Source organism: Diceros bicornis, chromosome 5 (genome assembly GCF_020826845.1).
Source record: "Diceros bicornis minor isolate mBicDic1 chromosome 5, mDicBic1.mat.cur, whole genome shotgun sequence".
Taxonomy (NCBI): domain Eukaryota; kingdom Metazoa; phylum Chordata; class Mammalia; order Perissodactyla; family Rhinocerotidae; genus Diceros; species Diceros bicornis.
In genome coordinates this window covers 12,167,637-12,185,186 of record NC_080744.1, presented here as the reverse complement: position 1 = coordinate 12,185,186, position 17,550 = coordinate 12,167,637, and the positions used below count along the sequence as shown (strand labels likewise).

General features: G+C 36.9%; 1 protein-coding gene across 1 annotated transcript in view; it reads left to right on the top strand.

Moving 5' to 3' along the window:
* The window catches only part of MIPOL1 (mirror-image polydactyly 1), a 310,457-nt gene extending 293,315 nt beyond the window's left edge, over positions 1 to 17,142 (top strand). The window contains exons 13-14 of the mRNA XM_058540696.1: positions 16,060 to 16,144; positions 16,843 to 17,142. Of these exons, the coding sequence (XP_058396679.1) occupies positions 16,060 to 16,102 (43 nt within the window). The 3' untranslated portion in view covers positions 16,103 to 16,144; positions 16,843 to 17,142. The remainder of the gene's footprint in view (positions 1 to 16,059; positions 16,145 to 16,842) is intronic.
* Positions 17,143 to 17,550: the final 408 nt, after the last annotated feature.

Genomic DNA, 17,550 nt, shown 5'->3' with positions numbered 1-17,550 from the left:
CGCCTACTGTAACAGAAACTTCAAAATGCATACCTGTTTTAACGTAGGAACTTTGCCTAAAATAGAGGAACCAAAATTACATAATATTTGAGAAGGTGGGAGCTGCTAAATGCACCAGTCAAGTAGACTTTGTCTCCTGGGGCCCTTTTCTTCCAGGCCAACAGTTTTTGTTGCTTAGGGATATCCTCCTGATAATGTGACAAAGAATGTTTCTCAGACCCATATAGATTATGTACACATTGGCTTGCTAAAGGCAAGTTTGATTTTAAATCTCTAAGCTTCGTTTGTTTCTAAACATACTGGTTTGAAACAAAAACCAGGTGACTAAAAGAGAGGAGATTGAATTTCTTTTCCAACTCATAAACCAGTTCTGAAGATAATTCCGGAGGAGAAAATTCAAATATAGTGTGAACAATAATAGAACAATTTGACATAAAATGCCTCAGTGTTATTGCTTTGAAGAATTATTCTTTATTTGAATGTGTACACTGATTACTGATGTCTTAAATCATAGTCTTATCACTTGACAAAATTAGATTTGCTTTTTGCATCTTGTTTTCTTAAACTATGGTCATATTATAAAGAGTAGTTGTATACTTTTGTATGGGTGACACAGAGGAATGTGACTATGTAATCTTGTTTGTTGAAAAGAAGTGAGAAAAACGTCTGAAATCAGAAGTTTCCTTTTAGTTAAAACCTCAACCGTATCAAAATAATCACTTTGTTTCTGCTTTTATAAAAAACGCAACAACTTTTTCAAGAAATGTGGCTATATTGTGGACTGCAAGTTTACATATTTCAGATGCTATTGTCTTTAACTTGCAGTAAGACAAACAGTGGCTTTATCATTTCTGGAATCAAAGAATGAAGGGTATGTGTGTGTGTGTACTTTTTTTAGATTTTAGGACAGTTTTCTGGTCCCATCTTGGATTTTTTGTAAAGAACCAATTGCCCAAATCATACATCAAAGTTCTGATACATTATTTTGTTTTTGTAAGGATGGCAAGAAAATTAATAAAAGTGACTTTCATTCACATTAATACCTTGGACCCTAGGCTCCAAGCGGACTCACCATTTCAGTTCCTACCCTGTACTTTCATTATTTAATTCATTTGCCATTTTTAATCCCCTACTCAGTCAAATCCACCTTCACGTGTTTAAATGCAACTCATCCTTCAAGAACACTTATATGCTGCCCCCTCCACGAATCTTTCCCTAACTGCCCACCCCCGCTGCACTGCCAAGTCGCAGCTAATCTCTACTCTGTATGCCGTAGAGCTCCTTCTTCATCTCTATTAGGGCAGTTATTAAGTTTCCTCGTGTTTCAGTATTCCTGGACCATCTCCCATTAGAAAGCAGCTTCTGGAGGTCAGAAATTCAGTCTTGTTCATGTTTCTTTGCACAGGTAAATACTTGATGAATAATCATTCTTGTCAATGATGAAACCGAAATTTTCAAACTATATTTTTGTTTTATCAACATTTGTGTGACCTGTCTTTCTAAAAAATATATGACATTAAAAGATTAAGATGAGTATCCTTTCCTAAAATAGTGGTATTATACGTATTATTATGTCAAATTATCTAGCACCTGGCACGTTACCGGGTGAAACATTGTGCTTACCTGAGGACTTTAACTTTTAACCATAATCCATTTAAAGTGAGGAGTTTTGTTTTTTTGGGTTTTTTTTTCTGTCTTGTTTGGTCAGATTTGGTTTTTTACTCAGAATTTCTTATGTAGCTGTTAAATTTTGGTCCCTTACAGTCCAAAGTTTGAAATTTCATTCTATGATAAAGTGAAGACATGGTTTCATTGTCTTGGAAAGTTTATACAAAATTTCCAGACCACAAAATAGACTATTTAAGCCTTTATTGAACAACAGCAATAACAAAATTGCTTTCTGGAACCAAGTGTGTCAAAATTCAGGCAAAGAGGGAGAAGGAAAGCAATGTGTGAACCAGCGTGGTGCGTCTGGATGCCTTCTGATACTGCTGTGATCTACTTTGAATCACGATTTCAAATTCAGTGATTCCTCATTTCCTAAAAGTAACTAAAGTGTTCTGAATTCTGATTATTTTAATAAACTTTCATGAGGTTTTACTTTCCAGTTATTTATTATTGTTTCAACACCTGAGCCATATTTTAAGATATTCAAGAGCAAAAATAAATTGTGCATGAACATTACCCACCAGCTGCAGCTTCAAAAATTAATATTTAGTTACTAATTTTATTTTATCTCTACTTTGGTCTCCACCAATATTCATCATGTAACTTGTTGAATGAAGATCCTAAAGCTTAAAAAATGCATACCATTCTTCAATAAACAGGTCAGTTATATCAAAGGCTTTCTGAAACACTCAGGCATAGAAGACTCACTGCATTTTATTTGTATGACCATGGCATTGACACATTGAACACCTCTAAGTTCCTTAAAGAAGAGTTTCTTCTCATAACTCTATCCTGCCCGTGTCTAATCAAATTATGTTTTTTAAGGTGGTATGTCCTTCTCTGAAATTGTTTCTAGTATGTGCCTCACACACAAAGTTAACCGTCTTGGTTATAATTGATTGCCAGCAGAGTGATTCACCCTCGATAATAGTATTTTGTTTGTAATTTCCTAAGAAAGGCAGCCTCTTTACTCATCAAGCAACAGTAAACCAAAACTACCAAGATTGTTTGCCATATTGAGAAATTAAAATCATCCTAACGAATAGTGCTTAAATGCTGGCACATGGCCAAATGAATCATCTTTGTCTTAAAGCACCAAAAAGGTTAAGACACTACCTATGTTAAGACAATTTTTCTTGAAATTCATCAAACAAGAAATGAAAATGCCATAGTTTCTTAGCTTTTGTCTTGAACATCTGAAGTTCTCTTAGCTAGTAATTTTTTACTCAGAATTATATCTTTAATCCTAGTATCTCCCATCTCTTTGAAACCAGTTAATTGAAACACGTAGTCACCTTATAGACCGTTCACATTTGAGTAAAATGAAAACAAAAGAATTGAATAACTTTTATATGTGACATAAGCAGGCATTTTCAGAGCTAGAAGTACAAATGTCTGTCCATTCCAAGGCTCCTGCTTCCCTGTCTGTTTCTGTTAAGAGCTAAAACTTGTGCCATCATGGTTAATGTTTTGACAGATTTTATCGTAAACCTTGCTGTTGTAAATTTGCCTTGAGCCAAAATTTAACATGTTGTAAGCTCAGAAACAGTTTTTACTGTTAGTGACCAGAAAAGGAAATAAATCAATTATGCTCTTTTGAATGATAGGAGTATAGAGTTTAACTCTTTAAAAGTTACATATTACTTGAAATTTGGGAAAAATTCTCATTTTGTATGTCCAAGGCCTCTCAATTGTCAATAAAACATACATAAACACTTTTGTGACTATCACAAAGGAGCATATACCAAAGGAAATATTATGTAGCTTACATATGCTCACTAAATTTTATAACCAAAATATTATCCTTAATTTTTTTTACATGAAAAGTTCCTTTGTCTTAGCATATGCAATCACAGATTTTAAGCCCTCAACATGTGATTGATTCAAAAACTATGGAGTAGCCACTTTGTTTCCAAAAAATTTATCAGAATGGTGTTCTGTTAGACCCTATTTTATGGTGTCTGTCTATTATTTTATAACTACTTAGAGTAACTCCCAATCATTGCTGTTCCTAACAGCCTGCAGATCTAGCTTTTTCCCTCTAAAACATCTTCAGTGACCATGACCATTAATATTTACTCATAAATGCGTTTGTACACAGGCTCAACCATAGCACATCAGTGAAGAAAAAAAGGGTTGTTACCCAAGAATAAATCAAATCAACAAATATTTATTGAATGTCTACTATGTGCAAATAGCTCTGGACTGGTCAGCTTTTAAAAGCCATCCAACTTTTCACTGTGACAAATCAAAGCATTATTATTTCAAGCATTGCAGAAGCTGCCTCCATGTCCTTTAGGTGACAAAGCTTGTGAAGAAGCTGCAGTTACTTGGGATAAAGAAAGACAAGGAAGAGAAAGCTCACTCACAGACTGCAAAGAGGAGAAAGAATAAGCTAGAATATCACTACTGGATTGCATCACGTATGTATGTGTGTATATATACATATATGTGTATGAGTGTGTGTGTATCAGTGTATATTATGTATGTGTATGTATATTCATATACATATGTACACACAGAGAAGAATGAGTGAATTTGAGAAAAATAGACTTTGTTAAGGTGACATAAGAATGGGCATTTACATTTGAATCCAGAGCTTTGCTTTAAAAATAGTCTTTATAGTTTGGCTAGAGTTAAGTCCTATGGTACCATGAAACCAAAATATATCATGACGTAACAGAAAGATTACTCAAGTTGGCACCCCAACTTCTAAAGCCTAGCTTGCCCTAAAGTCTTTTAGGAGATGACTTCATCAATCAATAGATTTATAATAGAAGAAGTGACTTCTACGTTGTTACTATAGAAAATTGTTGTAGGGGCCTAAATAAGAAGTTAATTTTATCATATAAGATAAGCTACTTAAAAGCTCATTTTAAAGATTCTAATTGTTATTAGAAACTAAACAAAAGCTACCAGAAAGAAACGAGACTTGTATACCTTGTTATACTATATTATATAGTATACTATTTTTGTTATACTATACTATTTTATACTATATAAATTATACTATACTATATTATGCTATAATAGTCTGTGCATTTCATTTTATTAATCTATAAAAGATAAAATAATATACTGTCTACCCACATCAAATAATTAAATGTGTTTCCTTCATGAGATATAAAAGAGAGGCTGGCAATAATTTCCAGCTTTACCAGCTAGAATTAATCCTGGCTACTTTGCATAGAAGGTATGTAATATGTTGGCCATTGAAGACACTGTCATTGACGTTCTCACAGGGGGTGTCTGCTGTCAATTTTAAAATATTTGTTTAGAAGAACTAATTTTTTAATATCAGTTTTTGCCTCCTGTTGCTGGGCTAAGTTTAATTTCTTATAAAAATCAAAGCAGACTCTTCAAATTACCTTTTTAAGCAGCAGCTTTTATCTTTCCTAAAATCTCTGAAATAAATTTCTCAATTTTTGTGTGGGAAAAGAAAACTGTTTTAGCTCTATCATTCAAAGTTTATTCTTCTGTTATGAAATTGTTGGTTATTAAGATCACTTTGAAGCAAAGGTATCTTCTCATATATCTTTTTAATTATTTGATACTCTGCCTGTCTGGTTGTAATTTATTTTCAAACCATACCCTAGTTGCTCTGTAGAAGATTTTGGATTTCTGGTCAGCTATAGTCTTTCTCTTCTTGATAAAACCATACTATTGGCTTTTGTAAATATATTACACACTTGCAATGTGTGACTACACTGGTTTGGTTTTTTTCATTTATTTTCTTGGTATATTGTAATTGATATCTTTGGATATATTCTAAGATTTCACGTGGATGATCCAGATCTAATGCTTATGCTCATGAAGAAGTATTATCCTTAGAGTGGTTTCTGACTTTCATTTCATCTCCCCTCCTTTGAGCGGAATTCCCAATACAGGGACCCTCTCACCTAGGACCTCGCCTGGATTCACCTGCCCCCTTGTGGTGTTCCTCTCTGAATAGGTAATGAATTTCTGAAATTTGGATTTGCTATTATAAAGTCTGAGAAGAGAAACCTCATTGCTCTTGCCCAGAAGTCTAGGGTCAGGATAGTTTTCTTCTGTTAGTCATTGGCTAACATAAAAAGATGGACGGAGTTTATTTTTTTATTTAATTCACAGCACAAGAAGGAAATTGGGCACTATAAAGAAATGAGTAGCATAGAATAAGTGATGTTACTTAATTTTGTCTAGAATCAATATTAGTGACCTGCAGATTGATAAAGTAAAGAGATGTTTCAAAAATTCTCATAAAGCAACTTAAAATCAAGTTTCTTCTATGTCAGTGTCTCCTTTTATAGTGAGTAGAGGAGGAGGGGAGAATGCTATTCTATTTTGTTTCAATTTTAAGTAGATTTCCTAAGCCTTTCATCATGGATAAATTCATAAATATAAGAAATAAATTAAACTTTGTACTCTGTATAGTCAGATACGTCTGATACAATTGACACAAACAGATGTTGTTTCCCTCTCTTGAAAAGGAATTCCTTCACGTGCCTCGGGACTAATTTTTACATCTTCAACTGAAGTCAATAGTATTTGCACGTGGAAAAGGGATGTATGTGTTCAATGAGCGAATTACCTAGCCGCAAATTCAGAGACATTTTGCAAGAATAGGGGCTTATGAATTAGCCTCTAGTTAATAAAGAATAATACAAAGTTAAAAGAAAGGGGAAAGGACAGGTAGATAAGCACTATTTACAGAAATAATCTGTCTTTCTTAGAAGGAAGAGATAGGTTAATAAATTATTTTTAACAAGATCCCAGGTAAAATTTTAAAAATATCTTTTTCTATCTGTTAACTGTAAAATAAGTATTTCTAGCAGAAAAGAGTTGTCTCTTTCTCTGCTGTTCCCCCCACCACAGCCACCGAAGCCTGATTTGATTGAATAACAGTGATCCTCTGTGGCATTTTAAACATCATGTCATCTCACTCGCAATCTAGAAGAAGAAACAGGGTGCAGGCTTTAATAAAGCTATTTGTAGTCCAGCTCCCAAATGTCTAGGACCCACCACTCCTTTGCAGTTTCTCTTACATTCGTAACAGTTGACCTACTAACAGGTTCCCAGAAACGCAGGTCAGATTTTGGCAGGCTTACCTCACCTCTTTGTCCTTCCAAAGTACACAAATGCTGAACTGTGTTCACAGTGAGGAAGGAAGAGTCATCCCGATGAGACTTTTAAAACCAAGACCCTTTCTGCTCCCTACCAAGTTCCTGCCATCCTCTCCAAAGGAATCAAGTTTTGCCAGTGTGCCCTTGGCATAATTTCTTCAGCCTGGATTAAACACAGGTGACCGAGAGTCTACCTTATCTCCACAGGGCATTAGTCACTCTATAAAAGTTAAATTTATTATGAAATGCTTTGTTTGTGTTAACATATATCTTTTCTGGGAAGTTGGAAACAAAGGCATGTCCTTTAAGACTCCATATGGGGAAAACACATCCTCCTTTGGAATTTAACCTTAATGTGAACCAAGATCTGTGAAGGAAAAGCACTTCAGCGTATTGTTTCCTTGCTCCACCCATCTGTCCCCTTATCTAAATGGGGTTACTGTGGCTTCGTGCTTTTTAACTCTTCCCATTCCAAACCTTGTTTTCCTGAGGTTAAAACTTATCTTAGAAGTATATTAAAATAATTGTGACAAACAATTATGCTTTGCTTTAAGGATGAGTGGTTTTATGTAATATATTTATTCTGATGTCTTTCAAATTAAATAAATGTAAAACCATTTTATATTCATATATCTTACTGTTCATTATGTTGTTTTAACAAATAGTACATTGTAAAGAACATTTTATTTCCTAAAAATTTTATTTCCTGTAAAGTCTTCTCTAACATTCTCTTACTAGCAAACATTGTCATGTAGGCATAGTTTATACTTTATTAGAAGTAAAGAATAATTAGAAGAAAGAAAAGTTAACATTAGGAATGATGATGAGGTATATTGGAAAGACCAATTTCGACCTCTGTTTTCCTTCAGTCTGTTTGCGAAGTCTTTGTAATGCCCCTAACGGATCTAAATCCACAGATGCTCCAACAGTTCTTTTTAAAAGCGAAAGCAAAACCTCCACTGCTGCTACTCACCATACAGACCAGGTGTTTACAAGCATTGAGGAACATATTTCCAAAAATATTTTTTAAGTTGACATTCAAAAAAATGCTGCTTTTATGAATACTTTAAGTTTCTTTAGTAGCATCCACCAACAAACTCGTAGTTATCCAAACGATTTTCCTGCATTGACTTTTGTTACATTAAGGAAAACACCACAAACTAAATTTGAATGTAAGCTTATATAGTCATTTATTCTAAGAAATTATGAATATGATTTTTAAGTGGTTGTGCACTCAATTCCCCTACTCAAAATAACTACCTTCAGCATAATTAAATTGAAGATTTCTTAACAAAAAAAAATTCATAGCAAAACATTTACAGATTCCTTTGGTCACATATTTAATTATCACATAGTATATTTCATTTACACTATAATATTGAAATTAGTTTGATAGATATGTTTTTTTAAAAATATGGAATATATACATCATACATTTAGGACATTAGGACATTTACCACAAGTAATATCCAATCAGGGCATCATTGTTCTCCACCTCAGCCCCACCTACATTTATTGGTTCCACCCGACCCAACCCTCATATGACAATCATTGAAGCTTAGTCTTTACCACTTGTTAACACTTGATAATATACTGTTATTGTATTTAAATTCATAATATGTATCATTTTTTTCAGGGAAATTATAAACTCACATGGAACAGTAACGAGTTGACAATTGGAATACTTTAATTTACCTCTCAGACTCAACTCCTTGGTTCTCTTGGACTTTGCGCTGTATTGGATACTAATTTAATACAAACTTTCTTAAAAGATAACTGCCCTATACCTCTGTTGCCTTACTAAATGCTGCCCCCAAATTTTTCCAAAGATGATTTTGGCTGACTACCTTCATGGCAGATATAGATGCCTATATAGTTATTTCATTCATTCGTGGTCCCACCATAAGATAGCCATAGGAAGATCTTTCATAGGAGTAGAATGATCAAAATAATAGATGAACAAGATAATGGGAGAAGTGATGACAGTTAAGTATAAGATTGAAAAGACAGATGTTAACCAGAATCAAAGAAAAGAATGAAAAGTGTGGACTTTGTAGATGATGGAAAGAAACAATTTAGCAAAAACTGAAATAAAAGAGCAAAAGAGAGAGAAAGAACCAAGATAATTCCAAATTGTCAGATGTATCAATGTCAGTAAATCCCGAAGTATTTGAAAAATTGAATAAAAGAGGTTAAGCGTGTGTGTGTATGTGTTTATAAAAATATAGACAAGAGTGGTCTTCACATATTACATTTGAAAGTTCTAGGGATGTGACAAGACAATCAGAATAATAAAATGCTGAGCATCTTTATTGACCATGAGCTGTAATGATAGAGAAAACTATGTTAGATGGTATTAGAAATAATAATACCATAAATTTCATAAAAGGTGTTTATTTTTATTCTTATTTATCTTTGAATCTCCAGCACTAACTAGAACATACTAGAACATTACTATATCAATCATTTAATGATTTACAAATAATTTACAGTACAAGTGAGGGTGAAAGTAGTGTTCTCAGAGGAAATGTTTCTGTTCTGGTTATAGTTGGAAGTCCTCAGGATAATTTCTATTCTGATTATATCTGGAAGTCTTCAGTATGTATCTTGATGAGGGGATTGAAAGAGATAACAGAGAGGGGTTTATTGTTTGTATTTATTAATAATTCAGACAACACCATACCAGGTGCTGGGGATACGAAGTTGAATAAGACAGTTTCTGCCCTCATGGAAGTCACAGTCCAGGAGGAATGACATAGCTGTAAATAATTGTAATACAGTATGATAGGTACCATCCTAGAGGTCGGCTCAGAGTGCTTCAGCAGAACAGATGAAAGGGCATCGTCCCTGTCTGTGAGATTGAGGAAGGCTTCCCAGAGGAGGCAGTGTTAGAGCAAAGTGCCATTGGGATTGGCAATTCAGGGGTCCATGGTGACTTTAATAAGAGCAGTTTCTGCTATAATGAGAGACAAAACCCAGAATGCAGCGAATTAAGAAGTGAATGAAAAATGTAGAAATGGAGACTGGATATAGACTACTTTTCCTGAGAAATTGCCTTCTACTTCTTCTTACTTGCAGCTTCTGAAAAGATTTAATAAGGAATTTCGCATTGCATAGCCTAATTAAGTACTAATGATAGTAACGGATTTTTTTTGCTGAGTGTTAATGAATAAATTGCACTCCACTTGTACAGGCTCAGTAACATGAATCCTTTGAGCAAGACCCTGAGCACCTGAAGCAGGGACGTATCTGCACCTTTGCATATGAATATCTTTGATCCCCAACTGTTCTATTCCTCCTTTCCTTTTATACTTCTAACTTCATATCCTCAAGTGATTCAAATATTTTATTGTCTGTACGTTATCTTTCTAACGCTAAATATTACCTACTGAATAAACTCCAAATTCCTTAGAGCATTCAAGGCCCTCCAAACTTGTGTTCCAGCCTACTTCCTCAGCTTTGTCTTCCTGAGCTTTTTCTTGCCTGCTTCAACCCCACCTTTCCCTCTATGTACTCTGAACTTTCTAGCTTCCACTTTCTGACACTGTTACCTCCACTTGGAATAACCTCCCCCCCACCCCCAGCAATCTCATATCTAAATCCTATCTGACATTTACGGTCTTGTTCAGTGGTCGTATTCCTTATGAAAGCCTTTCTTGATCTTTCCACATATAAGCAACTTCTCTTCTCAACTCTTAGTATTTTATATGTGCCTCTCTGCCCTTCATTCATTCATTCATTCAACAAACCTTTATTGAGCACCCTACTATATGCCAGAAACTGAAACTACCATTTTCTACTTTTTCCCACAATTGAATAACTGTTCTATCTCATCACTCCTATCAGACTATAAATTCTTGAGATCAAGAATCATCTAAAATAGCTCTATAAGTATCTATTACAATGCTTTACCCCTAAGAATTGTTCAACAATCTGTTGATTGAATTAGTGAATGTTAGTCTGAAATGGAGATTCATCCCATGAAATTAAATTAGACAAAGATAGCACCCAAATCTTTTATTTCCTCTGCCATGAAGTTCTCTTCTACCATTATCTGCAAGAATACAATTTGTCACTTCCTCAGCTTAACTGTCTTAAAATGACATTGAAAAAAAATGGCATCTGGCTTCCTTGTATTTATTCTCTTAAACACTCCTGTCTTCAGCTCCATCCATTCCACTGAAAGACTCCGAAAGTTATAGTATTAATCAAATCCTTCCACTTTGCCTTCAATCCTACCTCACTCTGCTGGTGACCATACTACAACTTCCTTCTTAAAAGGGTCACTCAACTCCGGTCACTTCCTTCTTTCAATCTTTCCTGCATCCTACAGATGCGGGAAACTCAGATTATATTCCTTTTCAAATTTCTCCTCTTTCTGTAGATATTATAAAACTGTTTAATACTAACGTACCTCCATGTCTTCCCTAATCTTCCATCTTATTGCTACTAACCAACAATCTTTAGCTTAAAATATCATTCACTTCTAGAACATTCTACCTCTTGACTTCCACCAGCACAGTTTACTATCACTCCAGCTATGTAGAACCCAGTTTAAAATCCGTTTCCAAGAGAGTTTTTTGATTATCCTAGATTCACGTATCACGGTATATTGTTCAACTACTATATTAATTTGAATCAAATATGTATTTATCCAACTTGCCTCTCTATGAGAGTCCTCTGTTAAGGACATGATCTAATCCAAACTGTATAAACTCCAATACAAATCCTGTACAGTAATCTGTATTCTAAGTGTGAAGGTTTACTCTTCATCAGGATGTTAATCTGTGATTTTCTGCCCTACAGGTCAAACAAACATACTGTATTAAATAGTATCAAAATATTCAACTCTTCTAGAATTACCATATATAAACCAGATGATCTTTATTGACGAACCAACCAAAATTTACAGAAAAAGGCTGCCATAACATGACCTCAAATATAGGCCAATACATAAAATATGGGTAAAAGAGTGAATCTGAGGCTTGAACACAAGGTAATTAGGAAGATTTCATAAGAATCAATGAAATGATGGTTAGGGACTCAGGTTTAGAATATAATAAGGCAACATCATTGTCTTCCAGCTGTAACAGAGTTTCTAGAATCAGATTAATTCAGTCACTGAGAACAACAATAAAACTTGGACAAAATACTAAGCAAAACAAAACAAAATCTGAAGGCACTGGAGAACAGCAGTGCAGCCAGGACCTGACGGCCAAGATCCCAGAGAGAAGGAGACATGGAGGGGAGTTCTGCATTCCAGCTGTATTCTTCCCTTGGTGCGTTCACTGATTCAAGGCTTAGGGCATAGGGCCATAACAAAAACAGCATTTTTGAATCTGTGGCAGTTTAACTAGGCTGGGGAAACAAAAAGTGGAGTTCAGGGCTAAATTAAGCAGCTATGATATGAGGGGCCAAGATCAAGGGAAAAAAACTATGGACAGTTGAGACGGACGTTCTAGGGACAATTTTCCCTGAAGGCGTTTTCTGATTACTAAGAGACTAGATTCAGGACAAGACACAGAGAAACCAAGTGAAAAACACAAGAAGATAAAAAACTAAGGAGAGAATTTTCCAGTCCCATGATGCTGGGAAGACAAAAATTGGAGTGCAAGTCTCACCAAAAAGGAGAGACTCAGCTTTTGATTCATATCCTGGGAAAGCCATGCCGTAGGAGTATGGATAAACTATAAATAGACCAGCTTCAGCTAGATCAAGGTGATCTTCCCAAACTCACTCCAACCCAAGACCCCCAGCAATACAAGGTAGAATTTGGAGAAATGGGCAGGGAACCTGCCCATGCTCTAGACCCTGCACTGAACAGGAGGGAGAGACTGTCTGCCACTGGAGGAGGTGCACGGGGCCTGCCCAAGACTGAGACGGGAGCAGGAGAGCTGAGAAACCCCTCCTCTGCCCCACCAGGAGCCTTGCATCTAGTAACAAGTAACGGCCATGTACTGCTGGGGGAGGAACAAAACCATGGAAATAGATTCCCTCTATGCTTAGGCATAGAGAACCTGCTGAAATCTTAGGGTGGAACAGGGAAACTGAGAACTGTAGAACTCACATGAAGCACAAGGTCGTGGCAGTCCAGCCCACCACTGGAGGAATTTGAAGTCTATGGTACACTAAAGATAACTACAGCAACCACAAAACCCAACTCACCTCAAACGCTCACTAAATTCACTCAGATCTCCACACCAATGGCCTGACAGAAGAGGTATTCCCGTTTTGGACATTTACCTCAGTTTCTCCTGGGGTTTTTTTTTTTTTTTTTTTGGTGAGAAAGATTAGCCCTGAGCTAACATCTGTGCCCATCTTCCTCTATTTTGTATATGGGATGCTGCCACAGCATGGCTTGATGAATGGTGCATAGGTACGCACCTGGGATCCAAACCTGCAAACCCCAGGTTGCTGAAGTGGAACTCAACCACTACACCACCGGTCCGGCCCCTCTACTAGTCTGTTATACACAATATCTGGCTTTTTTTTTAAAATAATTTTATTTATTTATTTATTTATTTATTTATTTATTTATTTATTTATTTTTCCCCCCAAAGCCCCAGTAGATAGTTGTATGTCATAGCTGCACATCCTTCTAGTTGCTGTATATGGGACGCGGCCTCAGCATGGCCAGAGAAGCGGTGCGTTGGTGCACGCCTGGGATCCGAACCCCAGGCCGCCAGCAGCGGAGCACGCACACTTAACCACTAAGCCACAGGGCTGGCCCTCTGGCTTTTAATTTTTTAAAAAATACAAGACACATTAAAAAGAAAGAAACAAGACCCATATGAAAGGATAAAATAGTCAACTGAACCAGACCCAGAGATGACCCAGATGTTGGAATTATTAGAGACTTAAAAAAGAGAAAAAAAGACTAAAAAGACATATTACTCTCTAAATAGTAACAATGACTGGCAGCTGACTTCTCAGAGAAACAGAAACCAGAATAAAATGAAATAGCATCTTTAAAGTCAGAATAAAATGAAACAGGGCCGGCCCCGTGGCTTAGTGGTTAAGTGCGTGCGCTCCGCTACTGCCGGCCGGGTTCGGATCCCAGGCGTGCACCGACGCACTGCTTCTCTGGCCATCCTGAGGCCTCATCCCACATACAGCAACTAGAAGGATGTGCAGCTCTGACCTACAACTATCTACGGGGGCTTTGGGGGAAAAAAAAATAAACAAATAAAAAAAATTAAAAAAAAAAAAAGAATAAAATGAAACAGCATCTTTGTTTTTTAAATAATTTTATTTATTTATTTTTCCCCCAAAGCCCCAGTAGATAGCTGTATGTCATAGTTGCACATCCTTCTGGTTGCTGTGGGATGCGGCCATGAGGCCGGAAAAGCAGTGCGTCGGTGCGCCCCCGGGATCCGAACCTGGGCCGCCAGCAGCGGAGCGCACGCACTTAACCGCTAAGCCACAGGGCTGGCCCCCTGAAACAGCATCTTTAAAGAACTAAAAGTAAAAAAAAAGTCAACAACCTAGAGTTAAATGCCCAGCAGAACATGAGAAAATATGACAAGCAGAACTCCACTAAAGGAAATCCTCAACGGAGTTGATTAGGCAAATGGAAAATGACCACAGAGGAAAGAATGAGAGCACCAGAAAGGGTAAATATGTGAGATGAGATCAGTGAATAGTGACCATTTAAGGAAAAATAGAATACATGAAATAAAAAGTTTGTCTTGTTCAAAAGAAACAAATCTATTGTAATTGAAAGTCTAATGATCACAGCTAAATAAATAAAGCAGGAATTTGAGGGAAATGTGTACCTGAGTGGTCATCCAGTCTACACTGGAATGCTCCATGCTGGGAATTTCACTCTTTCCTGAGGTAGCCTGCTCTGTCTGTAATGCTGCAGATAGCTTTACATTGAGCTGTAATCTGCAATCCCCTCCAATTTCTACTTCTGGTCCTAATTCTGACCTCTGCAATCACACACAATAAATAATTCTAATCTCTCTCACACATGCTTGAAATAACTATAATATCCTCCAATGTAACAGAAAGTTTTTATTCTGTAGCCAAACAGCCCAGTCTAAACCATCCTTCACAAGGCATGGTTCAGTTCTTGTCTACATCCAGAATCTTCTAAATGCACCTCACTTTCTCTATATTTCTCAAAGAATAGATCCCAACACATGAAACACGATCCTGTGGTGACCAGGGCATTCTCGCTCTCCCTATTCCACATGTGCAGCAATGGCATTCATCTATTATAAGGGGGGCAAATCATATTATTTATTCATAAATAATTCCTAATTTTACCTCTGTGAGAACTCTAGCCTCAAGAGCTTAGGACTTATTTGTGTTCACTGGAAGCTGTTGCTCAGGAATATTAGGCTAAAAATGACGTATGGACAAGAACTGGCCAAAGAGATTCTGGAGGCTAGTTCAACAGATAGTAGACAGTAGTACAGACTAAAATTATGACCTTTGGAATGTCAAGGAAGGAAGGGTTGGGGTAATAGGAGTATTGATAGGGCATATTAATTAATTGCAGGTGTACGGGCACTAAGAGGGATGAGTCAATGATAACTATGACTTTTCAAGCCTGAGTGACAAAGAGAATGAGAAAAATATGGAAGTCAGGAGGCATGCCTAGTTACTGAGAGAAATGTGTTGCTGTAATTTAAATTTATTGAATATTCATGGAAATACCTTATAGACAGGTATAGAAATAAGATGGGACTTTTTGTGGGAGGGCAAGATGAACTTTTAGCTTGGTATACATGATAGCTCAGACCATGAAACAAAGGAACAAAGGACCTATCAATGTCCTCTAGCCAAAGACCATCAGAGACATACCTGTAGTTGAACACATTGGGTTTATTGCTTGTTGCAAATAAGGGAGACCTCGCACCATAGGGAACTGTGTGGCACTTCAGGAAGAGGGTGTTAGAAAGGACTTATAGGATTGGGGCTTGTGTGAGGTGATTTGGGGGAGGGTTCAAGAAAGTGAGACTTTGGATTGGATGCTGTCAGGATGTGGGGGTAATTCTATGATTGGGTGGGTATCTTAAGAATGCTTATCTAGGAGGGAAGACTAGAACAAAGCTAAAGCTGTAATTTGTAAAAAAAAAAAACAAAAAAACAGAAAATGCAACAGTTACTAGTATTAGCTAGGATGGGGGAACGTTTGCTATTTTCGTGGTTTGCTGTGACTTTGTTTTCGTCTGTGCTTAGACAAAATTACAAAATGGTCTTCTGTTTGTCTCACTTCTCTGTGGTTGTAGAGTGGCCTTGTTTAATGTTGGTGTTCAGTAGAATTGTTTATGTTTGACAGGAAAACACCTAGGCCTAACTGTGAATGTCAGACCAACTCCTAAAAACGCCATAGCCCAGCTGGAGAGTCAAGCCAGGTTCCGAAGGTGAGGGGCTATTTTTTCCCTCTCAGGCCAATGGCCTTAGCCTTAGGGAACTATGGTGGAGGCTAGAACAGAAGCAGAAGACAGTCACAGAGACAGAGAAGCCGTCAAGAGGAGGTGGGGAGTAAGGATGGGCTGGTGCCAGGGGGTCCTTGGTGGGAGCGTTCAATGTTGCTAAGAATATTCAGAACTGTTAAGACTATTTGAGACAAAAAAAAAAATGGAGTAAAAACATCATTTAACCAAGGGATCAGTGATGATCTTCAAGAAAGAAGGTGAAGGGGCTACAGATCAGACTGCAGGCCTGTGGAGAAGTAGAGACTGTGGGTGAAGACCACGCATTTGAAAAGTTTAGCAGTGAAAAGGAGGGCAAGGGAATGTTAACTAGAAGATTTTGTGAAACCAATGTAAGGAATCTTTTTTCTCCCCAAAATAGAGATGACTGTTACATGTTTGAAGGTGAGGAGAAGAAGCCCTTGGAAATAGAAACAGTAAAGATGTCAGTAATGCAGTGAAAACCAGAAAAGAGAGTCTGGGGCTAAGAACTTCAGGGGATATGGTATCCTGGGGGGAGGCCGGACTCCTCCTACCAGCCTTAGCAGAGGATGTATTGGTTCAGAAATAGAAATGCTGAGTTGGAATACAGGATAGATGAAGGAATGGATGGCAGGTGAGGTTATCTTTTTTTTTTTCTTTTTCAGTGAAATTGGAAACAAGATCATCTGCCAAGGTTTAGAAGAAAGGAAATGAAAAAGCCTGGAGAAGGTTTGAGTTGTCTGCTAAGCTGTTTAGCGAATTAACCAAAAAATGCTGTTTTCTGTTAAATCATCCCATTTTGTTAAAGAAGAAAATGCAAGTGTTGTTGTATATTGTGAATTTATGGAGGATTTAGGAGTGAGAGCCCTTTTATTCTCTCAAAAAAAGAACAAAAAAACCAAGGATTGAGTTGCCATCTTTTTATATGAGTAGGACAAATAAACCTTTTTCTTGGGATACTCATGGTAGATTAAATACTGTTTGAAACAAATAATTTCTATCTTTTATTTTGGCTTTTGGACTGTCTCTCTCAAAGGAAAAAAAATCTTGCTGTTTTCAAAGGCTGAATATCGTCAACCAGAAACAAGAGCCACCTAGAAGGATGAATTCCATAGTCTCTAGAGCAAAGAAAATTAACGTTTCCACTTACAGTCCTAAACACGGAGCCCGCACCCCGCTTGAATTCTCTGTTCACATGTGTCTATATAAGGAGATGCCTGCTCCTTCCCGGTATTAGGTGTGATTGAGAGATAACTCACAGCGGCAGCAGCGGCGGCCGTTTCTCTGCAGCGGCAGCCCATGCTCTTGTGAGCATCAAAAGGAGATGAAGCCTGATTAACCATTTTGAAATCTATCGGATGAGGAGAAGTCCT